Source organism: Pituophis catenifer, unplaced genomic scaffold (assembly GCF_029215685.1).
Source record: "Pituophis catenifer annectens isolate HBS135680 unplaced genomic scaffold, rPitCat1.0.hap2 SCAF_8, whole genome shotgun sequence".
Classification (NCBI taxonomy): domain Eukaryota; kingdom Metazoa; phylum Chordata; class Lepidosauria; order Squamata; family Colubridae; genus Pituophis; species Pituophis catenifer.
In genome coordinates this window covers 15826563-15850093 of record NW_027256888.1, presented here as the reverse complement: position 1 = coordinate 15850093, position 23531 = coordinate 15826563, and the positions used below count along the sequence as shown (strand labels likewise).

Below are 23531 nucleotides of genomic sequence, written 5' to 3'. Positions count from 1 at the left end.
ACCATACAATGTTTGACAGTATAATGCTATATATATTGCACAGAATAGATAACAAGTCTATTCATTGGCTTACCTGAGAAGAATATGTGTGACCATCTGATCCACAAACTGGATTGGTATAAATTACAGGACACTGTTTGCATTTTGATGAAAGAGAACCAACTCTCCATTGTTTATGGCTTAAACCAGCTTCTTTCATCCTGAAAGAAATCAAATCAGGTAAGAAATGTATGAAAAGGGGACCAGAGAAGTATTTTATATTAAACCACAGTTTGTTGAATAGGTCACAGTGATTTTTCGTAATTAATGCAATGATGAGCCATTTTTCTGTTATCTATTGAGGGTAACAGAAGAGCGAACACAAGTCACATGGTGGAACAAGAGTAAATGAAGCCAGATCCAAATCTTGATGGAAACTCCATACTTTTTTTGTCTTATAGCTCCTTTGTCTGCTCTAAACAGCATTTTTTAGAAAACAACCCATATTAAAATATGATTTGATACCTTGAAAAAACATTTATTAAACCAGTTTGATTAACTACATGAAACTAGGTTAATGATGGGTTTATCCACTACATTACATCCAAACAATAAATCGCACTGTAGCTTACTATTATTTGAAAACTATGCCACTTTCTTCGTTAATTTAAACTAATATTTGCATCTTATATTAATATCTTGGCTACCGCGGAGAAATATTTACAACTCTATAAGAAAGATCAATCATTGTCAGGACTGAATAACACTATTTAACATGTTGCATAACCACAACCATTGTGTTTATTATGTTGTTCCAGTTTGATTATAAAAACACAGACCTTGGCCCAATTTATCAACAAAGTCTGTATGTCTTGATATTCTAGCAAAACTATTTATATTTGAGGATCCTGGAACACCTCTAAGAAAGCGAGATGATTTTTATTAAGGATCTATTGTTCATACTCCGAGAAAGACTATGCAAATTCAGATTAGAAAGTGAAATATATGAATCATTATGAAAGCTACCAATATAAACTAATATTTAAGAGAGAATAAAATGATTACTGTAGAGTCAACCAACAACAGACTAAGCATTCTAATCAATAAATTATGAACAAGCCATGTATGTTAAAATTAAGTTCTAATCTTAACTGGTCATAATTCTCCACTTCTTCTTCTTTCTTAAAGCTTATCGAAGTAACAGGAATAGAACAAATTACAAAATGAAATCAATTTCAAAACAATGGTTTAAAACTTTGCTACGCATTTGATAGTTGATTAATCTAATAAGTGTTGAATTTCAACGTATAAAGAAGAAATAAAAAAAGAACAGAAGAATGAAGTATGTATTCCTTTGGCGTGCATATATCTGAGCTTCTTAAGACAAAATATGCCATGTCTGATTTGCCTTGTTGATTCATGATGCTTCTTTCTTAATTCTATGACCAATTCGTTTTATGAAACCATGCATTTTCTAAAACATTTTCACAAGATAAAGGTAATGGAAAAGTTCCCATTTCAAAAATGTTTCTGTGGAAAATATTTCATTTCCTATTACTGAGATAAAGCAGCAGACACTAGCAGAAGGCTGCACAATGGATATACATCATGTATTAAACTGAACAAGCCAATTAAATTTAGCTACAGCTCTCCTGTTTTCCATAATGTTCAAAACCATCTTACAATTTGGCAAACTGTTTATCTGGACTTGAGTAGTGTCTCCTCTCCGCTGTTCGAGGAGTAAAACATCTGTCTCACTATGGGATAATTAGAAGGCAGTAACAGCACAATTAATCCATTTCATGTCAGCTAAATCCCTGTTATTTCTTATTTTTGCAAATAATTAAAGTTACAGTGACAACTTTTGTATCATTACATAGAATTCTTCTCCCTCTCTTTTAACTAAGCATTTGGGGAAAAATTAACATTTTTTAGATAAAATATATATCACAATGAATGTTAAAAACATATATTTAAATATCTTTTTAATTAAATCAACTTTTTTTTTCATTTCTTCCATGCCTTCTATATTAGCTTGAAGCTATCAGGATTACATTCCTTTAATAATTATATTTCTATATCACCAGTAATCACAATTCTCTCAGCAATTCACAAAACCTTTAGAAAGAATCATCAAACAATGTTTGGGAATGTTATTTCTACTTTTATCCAATACTAAAGGTAAAGGTTCCCCTTGCACATATGTGCTAGTTGTTCCCGACTCATCTCCGTTTCAAAGCCGAAGAGCCAGCGCTGTCCGAAGACGTCTCTGTGGTCATGTGACTGGCATGACAAAATGTCAAAGGCACACGGAATGCTGTTACCTTCCCACCAAAGGTGGTCCCTATTTTTCTACTTGCATTTTTTACGTGCTTTCAAACTGCTAGGTTGGCAGAAGCTAGGACAAGTAACAGGAGCTCACCCCATTATGCGGCACTAGGGATTAGAAGCGCTGAATTGCCGACCTTTCGATTGACAAGCTCAGCATCTTAGCCATTGAGCCACCGCGTCCCTCCAATACTACAAGTCCATTAATATTCATGAGTGAATACAAGTGAAAACACTGGTTGACATACTGATAGTTCAAGATCTACGGTACATCAATTAGTAAGTTATTTGTTTCCTAGACTCACTAGTTCTGGAGAAGCAAGAATAGCAGTACTGATTGAGAGATACTGATTGAGAGAGTACTATAACTGTGGAGGATTTGCCACTTATTATTTTTGTTGTTGCTGTTATTATTATCGATGATATAGAACTCCAGGGGGTAGGTAGAAGAGACAAAAGACACAAGAAAGTAGTAATTAATTTATAATATTTTCTTAGAATCACTAAACCATAGTTTTAGTTTACCAAATCTTTAAGAACCTAATTCTATTCAATAATATTTCATGCCAGTGAACTCCATAAAAACCACCACCGTACAGAAATTGTAATGCTAGAACCATAACATACATAATAGAGTACAATATAATTCACAATTCAGTTATTCTTGACTGATAGCATATCATGAAGACAAAATGGCAAAAAATGCAAAATCAAGACGGCAAAAAAGCATAGAAGAATTATAATTGCTTAATTGTAAATCTTATCCATGAATGTACTCACAAGATATGTTGACAGTATGAGTAGCTTCATTAGTAGAATAAGGAAGCTACTCCAGTACTATCAATGTATCTTCTTCACATTCAAAAGGGAAATGTATGACAATAAAAGGGACAACCATGGGATCCCCAATATCAGGAGTCATTGCAGAAACAGTACTGAGCGAATTAGAACACCATAATTTCAAAACTACTCGCATGCATTCTGGTACTGCTACATGGATGACATTTTTATCATCATCCAAGAAATGCACTGCAAGAGTTTTCATACCATACTGAACTCCATCTTCTCAGACAACCAGTTCACAAGGGAGGAAGGAAGAAACAGCCAGACAATTACCATTTTTAGATATGCTTGTCAACAGACAAGAAGATGGAAGCCTAGAAACCAAGTTTACCACAAGGCCATCAACATTCCACACATTCTGAATTTCAACAGTAACCACCCATTGTCACACCAAAAGAGTTCCATGAGAACACTATATGGCAGGTTGAGAACGTACTGTAGTACCTAACAAGCTAACAACTGCAGGACAGGTACCTATGTGAACAATTTAGGCAGAATGGGTATCCACAAGCATTTGTTACAAGATGTCTGATCAACATAGTGGGAAGAGAAGGAAAGAAACAAGGTATAAAACCAACCACATGATACATACTGCTATACATCAAAAACATTTTGGAAGCAGTAAAATGCAGCTTTTGAGATCTGAACGTCGGCATCAATGCCTAGAGGATATCATATGAGGACAAATTATACATTTGTAAAGATTGATTGTAACTGAGAGAGACTTCTAATGTAATATACCAGATCTCCTACATGGATTGCTCCTGTGACTATATAGAACAGGCAGGGAGGAAGCGATTCACCAGATTGCAAGAACTCAAGTGAGTGGTCAGATGAGGCGATCCGAACTCATTGATAGTCTCACATTAAATGAACAAGGACATAAAATCAATTTTGCAGCTACTAAGATTGTTGGACGAGCAGATACAAAAACAGCCAGGAAAGTGATTAAATCTGGGAAATGAGTCACTCATCAGTCAACTGGAGTGTTGATTTACCACCTGCTTACCAAGTACTTAGGAGGCAAGGGCTTGGCAGCACAAAGAAACAACAGCCAATGATTTAACAGCCGGCCATCAACACTCCAATCAATAACTTAAAAACCACACACAACCAGGTACCATATAAAGAACACATACAGAATAGTCCAAATCACATACTTTGCTAGACAGAAGTTCTCTGAAGATGAGCTCCAGCATGAGTCTGAAAGCTTGGAAGACTAAACCTCTGGTCCTGATGATTGGCCCAGATTGGATCCTAGAGATTTACTAGAATTATTTTATGGAAATTACAAATAGACATGGATAAAGATAGGAATGTTGAGAGAAGAGGCAAAGATAGTAGAAGAAAACAGGAATTTTCCAACAAGCCAGCATCCTTACCACACACTATTGGAAATGGGAATTCCCATTCAAGAAAGGCCAGCCTCCTTTGTGCGGGACCAGGGAGCACTGCCTCCTCCTCTTGTTCTCCAGAGATCGATCAAGGCAGAAGTTGGACTCAGAGGAAACTGCTTCCTGAAAACTTTATCCTCCAGATTTCTACACACAGCAGCATTGTCCTCTGCCTCCTGCTTTGCTGGGAGGGGGCTTCAGACAGGGAAATGCCAATGATGTCTGGGATTGGGAGAAGAACATCTCCTTTGGTGTGCTGTGCACATCACGCACCCACTCCACCCCCTCCCACACACAAACTCCATTCCATGTTTGGAGAATTTTATCCGCATCTGAGCTTACAAATTGCCAATCATGCCTGGGTTTGGGGAGAAAGCCCTCTCATTCAGTGGTGGGTTCCTCCTGGTTCAGCCCGGTTCGGCCGAGCAGGTAGCGGTGACGATATGACATCACCGAACCGGTTCTCCCCCCCGCCCTCCCACCCCCCCCCCACCCACGTTATTTTTACCTTTTATTTGGTCCCACCCCCAATCTATTGCTGCCTCCTGAGTCCCAGCTGATGACTAGAGGGAAAAAAACTGTTTAAACTCTTGCCACGGGGCTTCAAAGGGCCGTCCTACAGCTGATCAGTGTTAAAAGCAAACAAATGAGTTGGGTCGTAAGTGCGAGGACTTGGTAGTAAGTGCGAGGACCTTCCAGAAATGACTCTGACCAGCTAGCCATGCCCACCTAGTCACATGATCTCCAAGCCACACCCACAAAATAAGCCACGCCCACAGAACCGGTAGTAAAAAAAATTTAGAACCCACCCCTGCTCTCATTCCTCTGTGGATAAAAGTCCCCAAACTTGGAATGCAGTATGTGTGTGCACACATGTGCAATACAGTACTTCATTGCCCATTTTCCATCAATAACAAAAGTCCCAGGTTTCATTAAAGGCATATATTTTTCCATGAGGTTCTATTTTTTCCTTAATACATAAGTTCCATCATCTGTATGCCAATGTATAATTCCATGTTTTTGACATATCAATATAGAACTGTGATGGCGAACCTATGGCATGTGTGGCACGCAAGCCGTCGCCCCAGTTCAGTTCTGCCACGCATGTGCGCACACCTCCTGCCAGCCAGCTGGTCATCAGGTCTCTGCCACGCATATGCAGAGGGGCAGGAAGCATGTGGGGGGGCACGCGCACATGCATGGGACACATGCAGGGCCACACATGCATGTGCAGGGGGGGCACGCGCATTCCATTTTTGCTTTCATGTGCATGTATGCGTTCATGCACATGCATGGATGCTTTGGGCACTCGTTCCGGAGTTAGCCATCACTGGTATAGAATGTTATACTTATGCAAGAACATTGTTTATTAATTAGCAACCACAAATCATTAATTATGGTCTTGCAGTATAAATAAAACATGAGTATCATGCACCTTGCACAAATCTTTTTAACCCTTACTTCTTCCATAAAATTAAAGTTGATCATAGCTTATGCTTTTCAGGGTTTGAGAAACGAAAATATGATGCCTTGTGGGGTAGTGTTAAGAATCATCACAATTGCCCAGTTTTAGAGTAATTGAACTAATCAAAGCTATATAATGTTGCCATTGTCACTAAGAAAGTCTTACTCATTAGTCCATTACAAAGGAATTAGTGTAAATTCAACCTATGTGCAACACCACTTCCTGTACAAATAAACACAGATAATAAAACAAGCTTGAAACTTTTCCAAACTAGCAGATTGGCAGCACAAATTACAAAGTGAAACAGAAAGCTTTCCCTAGATTCAACAGAGCTCGGAACATAAGAATGATTAAATGTTTCTATACACCAAGTACACATCACAATAATGAATCAGACTAAAAATTTCCAAGAGATTCAACTGTGCCAGCTGGGCTTCTTCAGACAGCAGCATTATAATGCAAAATGATGACATTCTAAATAGCCTTGTTTTCAGCTTCTGTGCAATCTGTCTAATGCATGCCTTTTAAAAAGCAAGTGAGGCAGGAAGGAGGAGCAGCAGCACAGGAGAAGACCATAATTAAAAAGGAGAACAGATTCCACATGCCTGTAAATAGAGAACGAAGTGAAAACTGTCCCAGGTTTTACTTTCTTTTTTTAATCTAAAATCCTAACATCCTTATTTCTCGGCAAGTAGGCATTTATTAATACATATATAGTTATACCCTTGAATTGATGATACCGCCTTATCCTGTAAATTAAGACTGTACCTATGAGCAGGGATGGGCTGCTGGGGATTTGCAGGAGTTCGGGAGAACCTCAAGCTAAGATTCTGTGCAGTTCAGAGAACCCTCAAATCCCACTCATGGCTGGCCCCACCTATCCCGCCCCAACCCTCCCAGAAGTCCCCACGTGGCCCGTTTTGGATGCAGGTAACTGCAGGGTGTGCACGGAGGCTCAGGGATGGCAAAAAATGAGCCTACCGGAAGTTCGGGAAGGCGGAAATGGGCCCGTTTCAGGCCTCTAGATGGCCTCCAGAGCCTGGGGAGGCCGTTTTCGCCCTCCTGCAGGCTCGAGGAAAGCCTCTGGAGCCCGGGAAAGGCAAAAATCCCCCCCCCAGTGCAGGAGGCCAACTAGGCCATGGCAACCCCTTGCTAAAATTTTTGAAGCCCACGCCAGGCTATGAGTAACAACAAAACAAAGCAATAAGAATGCATATAAGAAGAAGCACATGCATGCTTACCAAGCAAAGTCATGTTTAAATCAGATTGAAAGATTTATGATCCCTGAATAAAAAAAAGAGGAAAACGCAACTTTCTGAGGTTTACATTATCATTAAATGGCAAACATTTCTTTACTTCCTCAAGCACTGGTAAAGCTAAAACCTATGTATTCAAAGACAATACTCCCACAATAAAAGTTAACAAAACGTACATAGTGCAATTCTAATTTAATAGACCCTCTCTGTGTAGATTTGATACAATTTAAATTTTTGTTCACATATGCCCCCCAAAGGAATGGATGAGGCCATTATAGTCAGAGTCAGGGTAATGCATTTAAATTTTACATCATTTATAGTGATATGCATCATTTGTGTAATAAAATAATTACTTAATTTATGCAAATAATCCTGAATGCCATAATTTACAGATTAATGGACATTCTGGTCTAACAGACACTCACCTCCACTCGACCAAGCCAGTTTCACTATAGCAACAGCACTTAGACTTATATATCACTTCACAGTGCTTTACAGCCCTCTCTAAGCAGTTTACAGAGTCAGCATATTGCCCCCAACATTCTGGGCCCTCATTTTACCCACCTCGGAAGGATGAAAGGTTGAGTCAACCTTGAGCCTTCAGGAAGAATTGAACTGCCGAACTGCTGGCAGCCAGGAATAAGCAGAAGTAGCCTACAGTACTGCACTCTAGCCACTGTGTCACCATGGCTCTTATTGTTTTATTTTACATTGGGCATGAGAGTTGTACCATAAGAATGTGAAACTTTCTTCAGTTGAAATATGGATTCCAATTTTCTCCTGTACATCTTATGTATAATTTCCCTGAAGAGCATCCCAAATGATTATGGGGGAAATGAAGTGGGGGGATGCTTCGAGGGAGCTTTTATCCATTGCCATATGAATCAAGCTTAAAAAAAAATCACACTAAGAAATATAACAGGAAAAAAATAATATTTTCAGGTCTCCAAAAGTGGAAACAACTTTAGACATGTCCTTCTCTCCCCTCCCCAAAATTCCCATGTTCTGAGGAATCCTGAAAAGCACTAAAATACTCTGAGCTTTTCCAAAGAACTTGAAAGACTTCTAGAAAATGACAGAACAAAAATTTACAAAGAATGCCAACCCATTCCACCAAAGCAAAGCATTTTCAATCAGTAAGACAAACAAACAATATTCGGTAAGAGGACAGAAAGAAGCAGAATGCCAGAACAATCTTTTGGATAACCCTGATTCAGCAAGAAAGATAGCAGAGAGAAACAGACAAGGATAAGGGTAGCTATGGGATTGAAAAATGAGACTGTTCCTAGTAAGGAAAATAAGATTGTTCCTTGTGAGTTTGATCCAAATCTTCAGTGGGTTCATTCCCATTTTTCCTATGCTGAGTCTGAACAATGTGCTAACATGTTTACAAGCAGACATTTGAAATAAATCTCCCAACTAAACTCTACTAAATATTAGTAGAAATATTGCTTTAATTAAATGTACCATGCAATCCAATTTTTAATCATAAAAGTCACACTTTCTTTCCTCTTATCCTTACCTTACCTTTCCTCTATCCATGTTCAATCTACCAACTCATCCATCATCTGAAACCTATTCCCAAATGGACATATTTAAATAAAAAGATTACCAGTTACATCTACCTCATATTTTCTTATACAATAATAACAAGAGAGCAGCAAAACTTAAACATACACTAATCTTAATGATTTTTACAAGCTTACATTAATTACATAGTTATTAATGGAAAAAAAAACTTGAGTTAGTGGAAGAAGTGAAGAAATTCTAGCTTAAAAATGACTATATAATAAGAAAAGAAAGATGTTTCCATCTAAATTACTGCCTTTGCAAAGATGTCAGCTCTCCCAGATAAACCAGACAGGAAACATGACTAGATGTACTTATTCTATTTTATTGCAAAGCTACAGTAACAAAATCTTGGAAGTCTGAAACTTCTCATTACCACTTTTAATTGTTTAATTCTTAGGATGGTTCATTCATCAGTTTCTTTCTCTAAGCATTAAGTCACTGGGGGCTCCTGTCTCTCTTGTCTGATTGTCTGGCACGCCTTTTCTTCTGTTGCGCGCGCTTATCTCTGCGACGCTGCCGAGGATCCAGCCAAGACTCATTTCCCTCATCACTGTCCATCTGTGGCTGCGTGGACGTGCTTGGCCCCGGCCCTATCTCTTGGCCTTCGGCGGACACCGAAGGCATTGCCAGAGAGGAGGGTCCTGGAGAGGGAGGCCTTGCCAACTACTCTCCTTCACTCTCGAAGTCCTCTCCTGCCGATGACACAGGCTCAGGTAACGGAGCCACAACAGTAACATCTCTTCCCCTTGTTCCCCAAGATGATCCACACATTCCATTTCAAAATATAAGAGCATAATATTCCATAACCTAAGACATACAAGAAAAATTGTTTCTTTAAAAAAATAGTAAAGAATATATAACACTATATATTATAAGAATATATTTAAGCTGCCCTGAGTCTCCGGAGAAGGGCGGCATATAAATCAAAATTAAAAAAAAAAAAGTTGGACTCAATCCAACAGTTCTTATATTTTGTCTTGTTTTTTTCCAAGAAATCCCAGAACAATACCTGGGAAGATCTTGGAAAAGATAATCAAGCAACAAATCTAAGAACAGCTAGAAGCAAGCAAAGTTATAACCAGAAGTCAAAGTTATAACCAGAAGTCAGAACAGATTATGCCAAACAAGTTATTTCATTTTTTGACAAAGTGACTAAATTAATGGATCAGCAAAATGCTGTGGATATAGTACACTTAGATTTCAGTAAGGCATTTGACAAAGTAGACTACAACCTACATCTTGGTAAGTTAGAAAAATGTGAGATAGATAGCATCACTGCCAGATGGATTTGTAACTGGTTGATAAACTGTACTTAACATGTACTGTAGTCCTCAATGGAACTACATCCACATGGAAGGAAGTAAATAGCGGGGTACCTCAAGGTTCCGTTTTAGGCCCAGTACTCTTCAATATCTTCATAAACGATCTAGATGAGGGAATAGAAGGAGAATTTATCAAATTTGCAGATGACACTAAGCTGGCAGGAATAGCCAACATCCCAGAATTTAGGCTCAAAATCCAAAAGGATCTTGACAGACTTGAACACTCGGCCCTATTTAGCAAAATGAAATCCGGTGTAGAGAAAGTAAGGTTGTATACTTATGCAAGAAAAAAACAACTGCACAGGTATAGACTAGGTGAAACATGGCTTAATGCCAGTAACTGTGAGAGGGATCTTGGAGTCCAAATGGACAATCATTTCAATATGAGCCAACAGTGTGCAGCAGCAGCCAATGCAATCCTAGGCTGCATTAATAGAAGGATAAAATCAAGATCACATGAAGCAATAGTATGGTTTTACAAAGCCTTAGTGCGGTCATACTTGGAATATTGCATCCAGTTTTGGTCACCACAATATAAAAAAGATGTTGAAACTCTGGAAAGAGTACAGAAAAGACCAACAAGGATGATTAGGGGGCTGGATGCTAAAACATATGAAGAATGGTTGCAGAAATTGGGTATGTTTCATCTAGTGAAAAGAAGGACTAGTGGAGACATGACAACAGTGTTCCTATATTTGAGGGGCTGCCACAAATATGAGGGGGCTAACTATTTTCCAAAGCATTAGAAGGCAAGACAAGAACCAATGAATGGAAACTAATCAAGGAGAGGAGCAACCTAGAATTAAGGGGAAATTACCTAACAGTGAGAACAATCAACCAATGGAATTGCTTGCCTTCAGAAGTTGTGGGTGCCCAATGACTAAAAGCTGGACTGGACAGCCATTGTATATAGATAAACAGCTCATGTAGGGAATTGATCTAAATGATCTCCAAGGTGCCTTCCAACTCTGTGATTCTGTTAAGTTGAAATCTTAAAACATTTACTACATATAGGAATGGCCGAGATATATGTATAAGTATATGTATATCTCTCTCTTTGTATATATGTGTAAGAATATAATATAATAAACAGTAGGAGAAATCTATATCTACTATATCCATCCATCCATCCATGCATGCATCCATCCATCCACCATGTTTCTCCTAAAACATGACCCACCCCAAAAAGAAGGCCCAGCACTATTTTGTGCACATGCTTTAAAATTAAGCCCGACCCCCAAAATTTGGCCCTATTTAAATGCATGCCCAGCCAAGCTTGCCAGAGTAGACGACAGCAGGCATTTTTGGGTGGACAGCTACCAGTAGCTGGAGTGACCATAACAGGTAGGCAAGGGTATGCGAGGCACATGGGTCATGTTGCTTTCTCTTTTCATGAAAGAAGCGGCCTGGTGGCCAGGTAAGGCGCATGGGGTGCATCGCTTGCTCTTTTTGGCAGGTGGCTAGGCGAGTGGGTTGCTCTTTTCGGCCATGAAAGCGGCCCGGTGGCCAGGTGAGATGCATTGGGTGAGTAGGTCGCTCTTTTCAGCCATGAAAGAAGCGTCCCGGTGGCCAGGCGAGGTGCATTGGGCAAGTGGGTCGCTCTTTTGGGCCGTGAAAGAAACAGCCCGATGGCCAGCCAAGGTGCATGGGGCAAACATTAAGACACCCCTCAAAAAGAAGGCCTAGCCATTTTTTCGGGAGTCAAAAGACCCAGTCATATTTTCAAAGAAACACGGTATCCATCCATCCATCCATCCATCTATCTATCTATCTATCTATATATCTATCATCTAATCATTCTATGCAAAAATGTAGATTAGGAATATGAATGAATATTCATATTACACACACACACACACACACACACACAATCTAGAAGTTTCTGAACTGTCAAAAACTGCTTTAGGGTGAAAAAGAACTCTCAAATAACATTTTCAAAATTTGCCTTCTTTTTGTTTTATCAACTATCAACACTTTCACATGTTGAGAAGGGAGTAAGAAGCCCTTTTCCCCAAAAAAGGTTTGGGTGCCAAAAACAATAAACTTTTATTTTTGTTTACAAAAGAAATTTGTTATGCAAAAGCTATCAGATTAATTATTTAAATATACCCAAGCTATGATAGTCACAGACTATGTACCCTTCTGTGATAATCTTCTGCATCAATAGTTCAGCTGAGAAAATGTAATCTTGGTAAAGCTGTATTTACAGTTCTAAAATTCTTCTAATAACACTTTAACTATAAGATTCTTCCAATTATTTTTCAACAATATGTAGTTTTCTTTACTCTTTTTAAGAGCTCAAGCTGAATCTGGGGATATGATTTAAAACAAATTTAAGCCAGCAACTCCTGTTGAAATGGACAGAGTTGTCAGTGCTGTCAGTTCAGCCACTATTTACTGGATCCAGGCCTGTCTTGGATTTTAACAGCAGCCAATGAGGTTCACATTACTGTGGAGTTGACCTCTCTGAAGGAGGGGGTGGGTACCTCAAGAACCCTTCCTTCTTCAATGACCAGCAACCATACTCTAATCTTCCATTTTGGAGGAAGGCTTCTCGGTCTGTAGGCTCCTGGAACTGCACTTTTTCTGGGGCAGTGCCTGTGTCAAGTTCTGACCGATGCCCTAATTAAATAATGAGCCTTGAGCCAAGCTTCAAAGAAATCCAGTTATTTATTAGGAGCTTCATGTTGGCACGTTCCAAGTGAAGCCAACTCTGATCCTATGTAATTTCCAGCTCTGACCCTGTTTCTCCCCTCCCCACAAAGTGTGTCATCAGTCACATTCGCCAATGAAGCAATTTCTCGGGTTGTAGAGATCACTCCCTTCCGGCCACTGTGGGTTACCACAGAGATGGCCTTGACAGAGATATGGCTGGAATGTGCTTTTGTTTTGACTGCCATGCTGCCTTGCCGCAGCTGCAGAGTTCGTTTTCCCATCCCCCTTGCAATTCGAGAGCAGGCCAGGGATGCTTTGCGAATTGACAGCCTGCCCTCTGGAACAAGATTCCCCCTAAGATCTGGATGGCCTCCACTCTGTTGTTTAAAAGAGCTAAGACACCCCTCACTTCATCCTACATACCTTCTTTTATCTTTATTGGTTATGTTTTATTTTGATTTTTATTGTTGTCAGCAACACAAAGTTGTTAAAAGAGTCAGGCAGCATGCAAGTTAAAAAAAATTATTATTATCATCATCATTATTTTGTTAACATTCACAAACAAGGAATTTCATCCCTATAAATTTACAGACAAACCAAACTCAGTTCTTTATGTGGATGATACAGCCATGCTCTCTGTAAGACAAATAGGCATAAGGCTCAGTCTCCAAAGCCCTGCCTTATACTATCGAGACAATCATTCATTCTTTACTTTTACTTTACTTTATTTTGGATTTATATACCGCCCTACTCCCGAAGGACTCAGGGTGGTGAACAGCCAAGATAAAACACACATAATACAAAATTTAAAAAAGCAACATAAAAACACATTAGATAATTTGGCCCAAACAGATTAAAACACCTCTATTGTTTTAAAACAAATGTAAAATTAGCAATTAAAAGGAAGTTAGGCCAGGCCAGACTGTTGAAATAAAAAGGTCTTGAGAGCACGGCGGAAAGTGCGTAAATCCAGGATCCTCCGTATCTCCGGGGGGAGCTCGTTCCAAATGGCAAGTGCCCCCACAGAGAAGGCTCTCCCCCTGGGGGCCGCCAGTCAACACTGTTTGACTGACGGCACCCTGAGGATCCCCTCTCTATGGGAGCGTACTGGCCAGTGAGGTGGCAGAAGGCGGTCTCGTAAGTACCCTGGTCCTAAGCCATGGAGCGCTCTAAAGGTGGTGACCAAAACCTTGAAGCGCACCCGGAAGACCACCGGGAGCCAGTGCAGCTCGCGCAGGAGGGGAGTCACATGGGAGTGCCACGTCACTCCCATAACCACTCGTGCAGCTGCATTCTGGACCAGCTGGAGCCTCTGGGTGCTCCTCAAGGGGAGCCCCATGTAGAGAGCATTACAGTAGTCCAGGCGTGAGGTGACGAGGGCATGAGTGACCGTACGTAATGAGTCCCGATCCAGAAAGGAACACAACTGGCGAATCAGGTGGACCTAATAAAAAGTCCTCCCAGCCACAGCTGTCAAATGCTTTTCTAAAGACAGCCGTGAGTCCAGGAGGACACCCAAGTTGTGAGCCCTATCCGTGGGGGCCAACAACTCACCCCCAATAGTCAGTGATGGCACCAACTGACTATATCGGGACGTTGGAAACCACAGCCACTCGGTCTTGGATGGGTTGAGTCTGAGTCTGTTTCTCCCCATCCAGATCCGCACGGCCTCCAAGCACCGGGACATCACTTCAAGGGCATCATTGGGGTGATCCGGGGTGGAGATGTACAGCTGAGTGTCATCAGCGTACTGGTGGTACTTCACCCCCAAACCATGGATGATCTCACCCAGTGGCTTCACATAAATGTTGAATAGAAGGGGCGAGAGGACCGACCCTTGAGGCACCCCACATACAAGGTGCCTCGGGGTCGACCTCTGCCCCCTGCCAACACAGACTGCAACCGGCCGGAGAGAAAGGAGGAGAACCATCGCAACACGGTGCCCCCACCCCCAACTCTTCCAACCGGTGCAGCATGATACCATGGTCGATGGTATCAAAAGCCGCTGAGAGGTCTAATAGGACCAGGACAGAGGAACAACCCCTGTCCCGAGCATTCTGAGACAAAAATCATAGTCTTTACTAAAAGATTACTATAATTTTCACTGGAAAATAAATTACACACATATAGAACAAACTGAGACCTTTAAATATGTGGGAAATATTTTTCAATCCCATGATTCTCAAGGAAACAAACAAGAGGGGAAGTACCTCTTTTATATATTAGTTATAATACTTAGTCTTCTACTTTATAGTTCATAGATTTACTACTGCAAAGATTCAAGATGCCTTTAAGTAGACTACAAATCAAAAATTTTAAGATCTCTATTGCAATTCTTCAAAGTATATCTAACTCTTAGTTATAGTGGAGAGAAGTGGCTCACATGATTAGAATGCTAGGTTGACAATCAACAAGTCCGCATTTGAAACCCAAGTGCTGCTGTGTGATGGAGTGAACTCCCATTATTTACTCCAGCTCCTGCTGACCTAGTCATTCGAAAGCGTGTAAATGCGAGTAGATAAATAGGTACCATTTTGGTGGGCACATTAATGGAGACATGTAAGGAGCCTTGAACCAGGTGTCCATGGCAACAGTGATATCACCGTGATCCTTTAACCTTAAAACACCTTAAACAGTGCCTCTGAATCAAATGGGACAAGGTATCATTAGAAGTATTAACCTGTTTCTTAGATAAAATATACTTTAGATACAATAAAAATAGCAAACAGTTTTCTGGTTTATCAATAAAATATTGGGTTCAATTTTTTCTATTTGGCTGCTCTTGCCGCACTATCAGAAGCTAGCATCCAGCACTCCATTTATCATATTTAAACCAAAATAATCAATCCTCTAAATAATTGCTGTGTCTGGTAGAATTGTTCTTAAGTTATTATTGAGTTGTTCTGTAGTCTTTTCTCTTGATGTTCAGTTTATTCTATAACCCTTGCATAGTTCAGCTTTGTTTATTTTACTGATACAACCAGAAAGTTATCACAGTTGCTAATCATACTATGCAAGTTATGTTGTGGACTGTTATTAGCATAAAAGATTTGAAAGTGAGTTTTGTATAGTATTAAGTTTCTTTTTTTAAAAAAAACTGTTCAAAAAGTTAAAATGCAAATTCCCCCCCAAAAATTAACAAAGAAGAACAAAAATGGACAGAACATTTTTTAAAAGTGCATTAAAGAGGACAAAAAATAAAAACACATATACAAATATTATCCTTCCTAGATAATTACTGATAAATATATTGCAAAATATTAACTTCTCCCCCTTGAAAAGCAGGCCCACAATCTATAAACTTCTACATCTATTTACAACTAACTTTACAACTAGCTTGTCATCTATCTACTATATATAAAAACAAAATACTTAACAGGTAAATCAGCAACAAAGTTAAACTTCAAAGCCCTCTGTTATTTAATTGCATTTAACTCTACAATGGTGTCTTATCTGCCACAAGTCACCAGAATCAGCTCATCTGGCAATAACAACAACAGCAGCAGCAGCAACAACAACAACAACAACTATGGCAAAGGCAAGCAAGGGTAGTACCAATAGTAATAGGTGCCTTGGGTGCAATCCCAAAACAACTGGAACACCACTTGAACACCATCATTGGCATTGACAAATTTGCCATCAGTCAATTGCAGAAGGCTGCTTTACTTGAAAGAGCTTCCATCCTGTGACAATATATGTAACACTGTCAAACATCCATATTTGCCTATCCCATGTCCTTGGTAAGGTCTCGATAGGTAGACAAAATGCCAAATCCAGTCTGAACATATGGCTGTGCAATTATTATTATTATTATTATTATTATTATTATTATTATTATTATTATTATTATTATTATTATTATTTATTGGTTAATCTTTAGTGAGATTCACAGCCTTTGAGGCTGGTTAATAGCTCAGCAGCTCGAGTCCTAACCAAGGACCTAGGAACTGTTAAGGTATCGTCGGAGGATGTAAACTGTTCCGAGTAAGGTGGTTTTTTGTAGAGTCAAAATGTTCAAGTCCGGCAAATTTAGGATTTCTAAATAGCGGGGTAGCCCTTTGGGTATTGCTCCGAGGGCTCCAATTACAATCGGGACAACACACAATTTCTTTTTCCACAGTCGCTCAACTTCAATTTGTAAGTCCCGGTACTTTGTGATTTTTTCTTGCTGCTTATCTTCAATTCGTACATCACCAGGTATTGCAATGTCAATGAACCATACTTTTTTCTTTTCAACTATTGTTATGTCAGGTGTATTGTGGACCAATACACAAGATCTTGAGTTTCTCATTCTCTAAAACTTTCTCAACCTGATGTTCCCAGTGGTTTTTGCTGTACTCAAATCCAAACTTCTGGCACAATTTCCAGTGAATGATTTTAGCAACACGGCCATGGCATTGTAGGTAGTCAGTTTGTGAAATTTTGCTGCACCTACTGATCAGGTGGTCGACTGTCTCATCTTTCTCATTGCAGAGGCGGCATTTGCTGTTGGTGGTAACATGTTGAATTTTTGCCTTCATACAGTTTGTGGCTAGGGCTTGTTCTTGAGCTGCCAAAATAAAGTTTTCAGTTTCTTTTTTCAGTACTCCTGATCTTAACCAGTTCCAAGTTAGTTTCTGGTCAGCTTTGCCTTCAATACTTTTCAAGTATTGGCCATGCAGAGCTTTGTGTTTCCAATTTTCAGCTCGCTGCTCAATTACTTCTTTCTTATATTCTGCTTTTGTTTTAGTTGTCTTTAAAAGGCCTCCTTTATTTACTTCCTTAATCATTGGTTCTTCACTTTTCTGGATGTAATCATTCAAGCTGCATTTTTCTTCTTCCATCCTGTGACAATATATGTAACACTGTCAAACATCCATATTTGCCTATCCCATGTCCTTGGTAAGGTCTCGATAGGTAGACAAAATGCCAAATCCAGTCTGAACATATGGCTGTGCAATTATTATTATTATTATTATTATTATTATTATTATTATTATTATTATTATTATTATTATTATTATTATTATTATTATTATGCATTTTTAATGTTCAGTTGACTGAGTTTCATGTTTAATGAATAAAGTAGATAATAATGTTTTAATTTTTAATGTTTTTATATATGGTTTTTAAATGCATTATAAGCCGCCTTGAGTCTTCGGAGAAAGGCAGCATACAAGTTGGATAAATAAATAAGTAACAATAATTTGGTTGAAATCTAGGATGCAGGCAGCAACATCAGCTAGTCAATATTTGTGATGCATTTTTAAATGTTCAGTTGACTGAGTTTCATGTTTAATTAATAAAAGAGATGATGATAATAATAATACTGAGTTTCATGTTTAATGAATAAAGTAAACAACAACAACAACAACAACAACAACAATAATAATAACTGTGCATTTTTGAAAGCAAATATGCAAAAATGGAAAACAGTTCTAACAGCAAATGGAGAGGACATTGGTGAAGTCAACATCAGATGAGGAATCTTCCAGGGGGATTCACTTTCACCACTACTGTTCAACATTGCATTAATTCCATTGACAATAATCCTACGAAACACAAAACTGGGATACCAAATCTCAAACCAACATGGCAAGATAAACCATCTACTATACATGGATGACTTAAAAATGTATGAGAAAAGCTCCACTGAACTTAAATCAATACTCAACACAGTTCAACTGTTCAGCAGCAACACCAAAATGAACTTTGGACTTGAAAAATGTGCTATATTATCCATGCAGCAAGGAAAAATGAAAAAAATAGAAGAAATAGAACTGGGAAATGGAAACATAGTAAAAGCATTAGCAAAGGATAATGGTTACAAATACCTAGGCATATTGGAAGCAGATAACATCTTGAATGGAAAAGTCAAAGATTCAACGCAAAAGGAATACATCAGGAGGGTCCGCAAAATATTAAAATCAAAACTGAATACTGGAAACATATTTAGAGGCATTAATACATGGGCAGTTCCAGTGATAAGCTACTCAGCTGGAATCAACTGGACTTTGGCTGAACTGGAAAACTTGGACCAGAAAACACGCAAACTTTTCAATATGTACCACGCTTTACATCCACGAAGTGACATCGACAGGTTGTACCTGCCAAGAAAAAATAGGGGACAGAGGACTATTGCAAATCCACCAAACTGTAGAAGAAGAAAAATGAAGCTTGATGATTATATGAACCAAAGTACAGAAAAATTGCTGCAGGCTGTGAAAACGGAGAACATTATAAAAACAACAGAAACAAAGGCAGACTATAAGGAAAAACAGCTGGATGACAGATTAAATAGATGAAAAACCAAAGATTTGCATGGACAGCACTTGAAAAACATTAAAGGAAAATGTGATGACAACTTTACATGGGCATGGTTTAAGATGGGAACCATCAAGAAAGAAACGGAAGGCGTAATACTGGCTGCTCAAGAACAAGCACTACAAACTAATGCCATGAAAGCAAAGATACAAAAATCCACCAACAATCCAAACTGCTGACTTTGCAACAACAAAGTTGAAACAGTTTCACATTTAATATGTGAATGCAGCAAAATCGCACAAACTGACTACAAAGCTAGACACGACCAAGTTGCTAAATTAATCCACTGGCCATTATGTAAAAAATACAACTTACCTGTATCCAAAAAGTCATGAGAACATAAAGTGGAAAAAGTTATAGAAATTGAAAAGGTGAAGATCTTGTGGGACTTTCAAATACAGATGGATTGTCACTTGGAACACAACACACCAGATATCACAGTTGTCGAAAACTGAAACGTACAATTTATTGACATCAGGGTACCAGGAGACGCCAGACTTGAAGACAAAGAACTGGAAAAAATCATGAAATATTGTGACCTGGCCATAGAAACTACACAGCTATGGATGAAATCTATCACAGTGATATCCATTGTCATCGGGGCACTTGGTACCAAGAATTTCACAAAACACTTCAAGAAATTGCAGCTTTGTGCAATAACACCAGCGGGACTGCAAAAAACTGTGCTACTCGGAACATCATATATTTTTAAGGAGGTACTTGGTTGATACCTAGGACGCTGGCAGCAACCCGTATCAACCATTAGCACCAGTCAATGGTATTTGTGACACATTTTTAAATGTCCAGTTGACTGAGTTTCATTTTTAATGAATAAAAGAGAATCATCATCATCATCATCATCATCATCATCATCATCTTTCCGTTACAATTTTTAGTTGAAGCTTTCAGTTGAAGCGTAACTGCAAAAAATTGTGCTAGTTGAAGATCGTACATCTTAAGAAGGTACTTGGTTGATACCTAGGACTCTGGCAGCAACCCATATCAACCATTAGCTCCAGTCAATGGTATTTGTGATGCATTTTTGAATGTTGAGTTGACTGAGTTTCACGTTTAATAAAGTAAATACAACTTCCCCTTATGATTTTTAGTTGAAGCTTTGCCAACAATGTCTCATTTTCCAATATCCTAAATCCCTGCTATAAACATTTCTACCACATCCATTGTTGAAGCAATCTCCCTGTGAACCAAGGTATAAAGTCTCTTGTCAGTTGTTCTCTGTTTAGGTATAATGAATCCATTTTCCAACATCAATCCATATTCTCAGGAAAGGGCAGTCTAAATTATTTTTCAATTGCGTATTTCTCCCAGAATGCTTAGTCGCCGCTTTTAAAAATAATTCTGAGCAAATAGTTCTAAATTATTCCTTAGGCTTAGGCTTTAAGCGAAAAGGAATCCTCTTCCCCAGTTCCAGACACTGTTTACCTACTTCGCTCCAGCACCAGTCTTACTTGTTCCTCGGTTGTCCCAGCTTCGTGGCTGCCTCTTCTCCTTGCCATGGCTGGGAGGGAAAAAGAACCCCAGGTCAAACAGGAGAGCTGTGACTCTCTGCGACCTCACAGGGCGCCCCTCTTTGCTTCACCACCCCTACAGGGCGGCTTTGGCTCCTTTCAGAGCTCACCAACGGAGAGAATTTGGCACGGGTGCATGGAGATCTGCACCATGTGGCCGATCCCGCAGTGACGTCAACCGGAAGTCCTTAAGTCCATCTTCTTAAGAGAGTCACTCATCACATCTGGTAATTACAAGTTTGTAAAATCCAGATCTCTTTCAAATTTCTGCAGCAAGTCCTCTGCTTTCAACTCCTCCTTCAAATCTTCCAGCATGAATGTAGACTATAGACCATCCAGTTGTAGGTCTGGCTTGGCTATGAGATGCTTGGTTTGCATCTGGGTATTCTCTTTAGGTTGATTTGAAATCCAGGTAATTTTATCAAGCTTTTTACCAAAGTTTTCAATTTGAACTTGTAGATTAAAAATGTTTTTTTTTTCTGTGAAGGTAGCCCACCAGGCTTTATCTTTAACTTGGTGCATTATCTGCAGTTTTAACATTAAATACACTCTCCTGCATCTGAACTTACATAGACAAAGAAAACAATTCATTTCAAAGACAAAAGGGGAAAATGTACTGTAACAAAATGGCTGCAAAGTACATTAAAATGATATTTCTCATAATGAAAGTGTGAAGGAAAAAAAAAGGAAAAAATCCATTGAAAATTAAAAAAAGAAAAAAAATCCAAATCAGAGCTTTTTAAGAGTTAAATCCTGTAGTGAAATTCGATATAGATGTGAATCCAGTCTGGTCGATTTCACTGCTCAAAAACTTTAGCTTCTATACAGAAAGTAATTCAGAGCCAAAAAGCAAACAAACAAACAAACAAACAAACAAACAAACAACAACTGCTTTCCTTGTATAGTATTAACTGTCAATCCAATGATAGAATCATAATAAATTGATAACCACCATGCTATTCATTAGCTAATAAAACTGAGTTCTATAAAGTATTTCTTTCTAGTTATAAATGAGATAAGGGAAATAGAGGCAAGAGGGAATGGAGGCAGTATCTCAATCACTCTTCCAGTCTTCCCCTTAATGAGATCATATAGAAACTCTGTCAGCCTTTCATAGGGCCCTAAATAACCTTGTTATGTTCCTTGAGCCTGCGATACTGAATAAATCAAGAGCCTCATTCCTTGGCTATATTGCTAACTGGCCAAGTATTTTGTTCTCATGTAATTTGGATGTTTTTATTGGTTTAACTGCATTTACTGTTTTAAAATGTTTTTAATATTTTTAACTGTAATGTATTTTTTGAATTGTAAGCTGCCCCAGACTCCTTGACTCCGATAGGAGACCATAGAAATTGTACAAGCAAGCAAACCAGGGGTGAAATGCTATGGGTTCAGGTCGGTTTGCCCGAACTGGTAGTAAAAAATGCTACCAGTTCGGGCGAATAGGTAGTAAAGAAATGCTTTAAAAAAGTTTTTAGAAAAGGTTCCGATGATCGCGTGGCACAGCTGATTGTCAGAGCTGATCATCGGAACATTTTTTAAAAACTTTTTTTAGCATGTTTTCTATTATTATTATTTTTTTATTGAAAAGTTTTTAAAAAAATTTTTACAAACTATTTTTCCACCCCTCCTCCCCTCTCCCAACCCAACCCTCCCTACCCCCGGACTTCCCAGAGCAAAATACAGGGTATAGCATTTAACAAACATAAGCTAACATATGCAAACTATCTATAAACTCCTATCTCCCTCTTGCACTTTAACTCCCCTTTACATGACTAAATATAAGAATTCCCTTAAATATCTTTTTTTTTTCATTCATAAGCTATTTGAAACTTTTTAGTCCCATATTTATTTTGAATATAGTCAATCCATCTTCTCCATTCCAATATATATCTTTCATTTGAGTGATCCTTCAAATATGCTGAAATTTTAGCCATCTCCACTAAATTCACTACTTTTAATGTCCATTCTTCAATAGTAGGTAGATCTTCCTTCTTCCAGTACTGCGCCACCAAAAGTCTGGCTGCGGTTATTAAGTTCAAAATCAAATTAGTCTCTATAACCGTACAATCTGTAATTATACCCAATAAAAACAACAGTGGGGTGAACTTTATCCTCTTTTTAAGAATATTTTGCATAATCCACCATATTTTTATCCAAAATGCCTTGATTTTTTTACATGTCCACCATATAGGATAATACGTGGCATCATCACACTTACATCTCCAACACTTGGATTGTAAACCTGGATACATACAAGCTAACTTTTTAGGATCTAGATGCCATCTATAAAACATTTTATAAAAATTTTCTCTCAAGTTTTGGGCTTGCGTAAATTTTACTTTTCTAACCCATATTTTTTCCCATGTTTCCATCATTATTGTTTCCTCAATATTTTGTGCCCATTTTATCATACAGTCTTTGACTAACTCCATTTCTGAATCTATCTCTATCAGTACATTATACAACCTTTTTATGTGCATTTGACCTTGGCCTCTAATTTGTTTTACCAAGTTTTCCTCATTTTGCAAGATACCAATTTTCTGATCCTCTTTTCATCTAGCTTGCAGCTGTCCATACTGAAACCAAGTTTGAATTATCCTTTCTTCTTTTAATACATTCAAAGATTTTAACTGCAATGTGCCTCTTTCCAACTTCCATGTGAGTTGATTTTCTAAAAACAAAATCTTGTTTTTGTTCTACACTTATATTCTCTATCGCATGTCTGGGTATTGCCCATATAGGTATTTTATTGTTTAGTTTATATTGATACTTTTTCCAGATACATAATAACGCATACCTTAATATATGACTTTTAAAATTCTTATCCACCTTTTTATCATATAATAAATATGCATGCCAGCCATATACCAAACCATATCCCT

General features: G+C 38.5%; 1 protein-coding gene across 1 annotated transcript in view; it reads right to left on the bottom strand.

Annotated features, from left to right (window-relative positions):
* SPOCK3 (SPARC (osteonectin), cwcv and kazal like domains proteoglycan 3) overlaps nt 1-23531 on the bottom strand; it is a 163213-nt gene that overhangs the window by 69093 nt on the left and 70589 nt on the right. The window contains exon 5 of the mRNA XM_070948112.1: nt 74-200. Within this exon, the coding sequence (XP_070804213.1) occupies nt 74-200 (127 nt within the window). The remainder of the gene's footprint in view (nt 1-73; nt 201-23531) is intronic.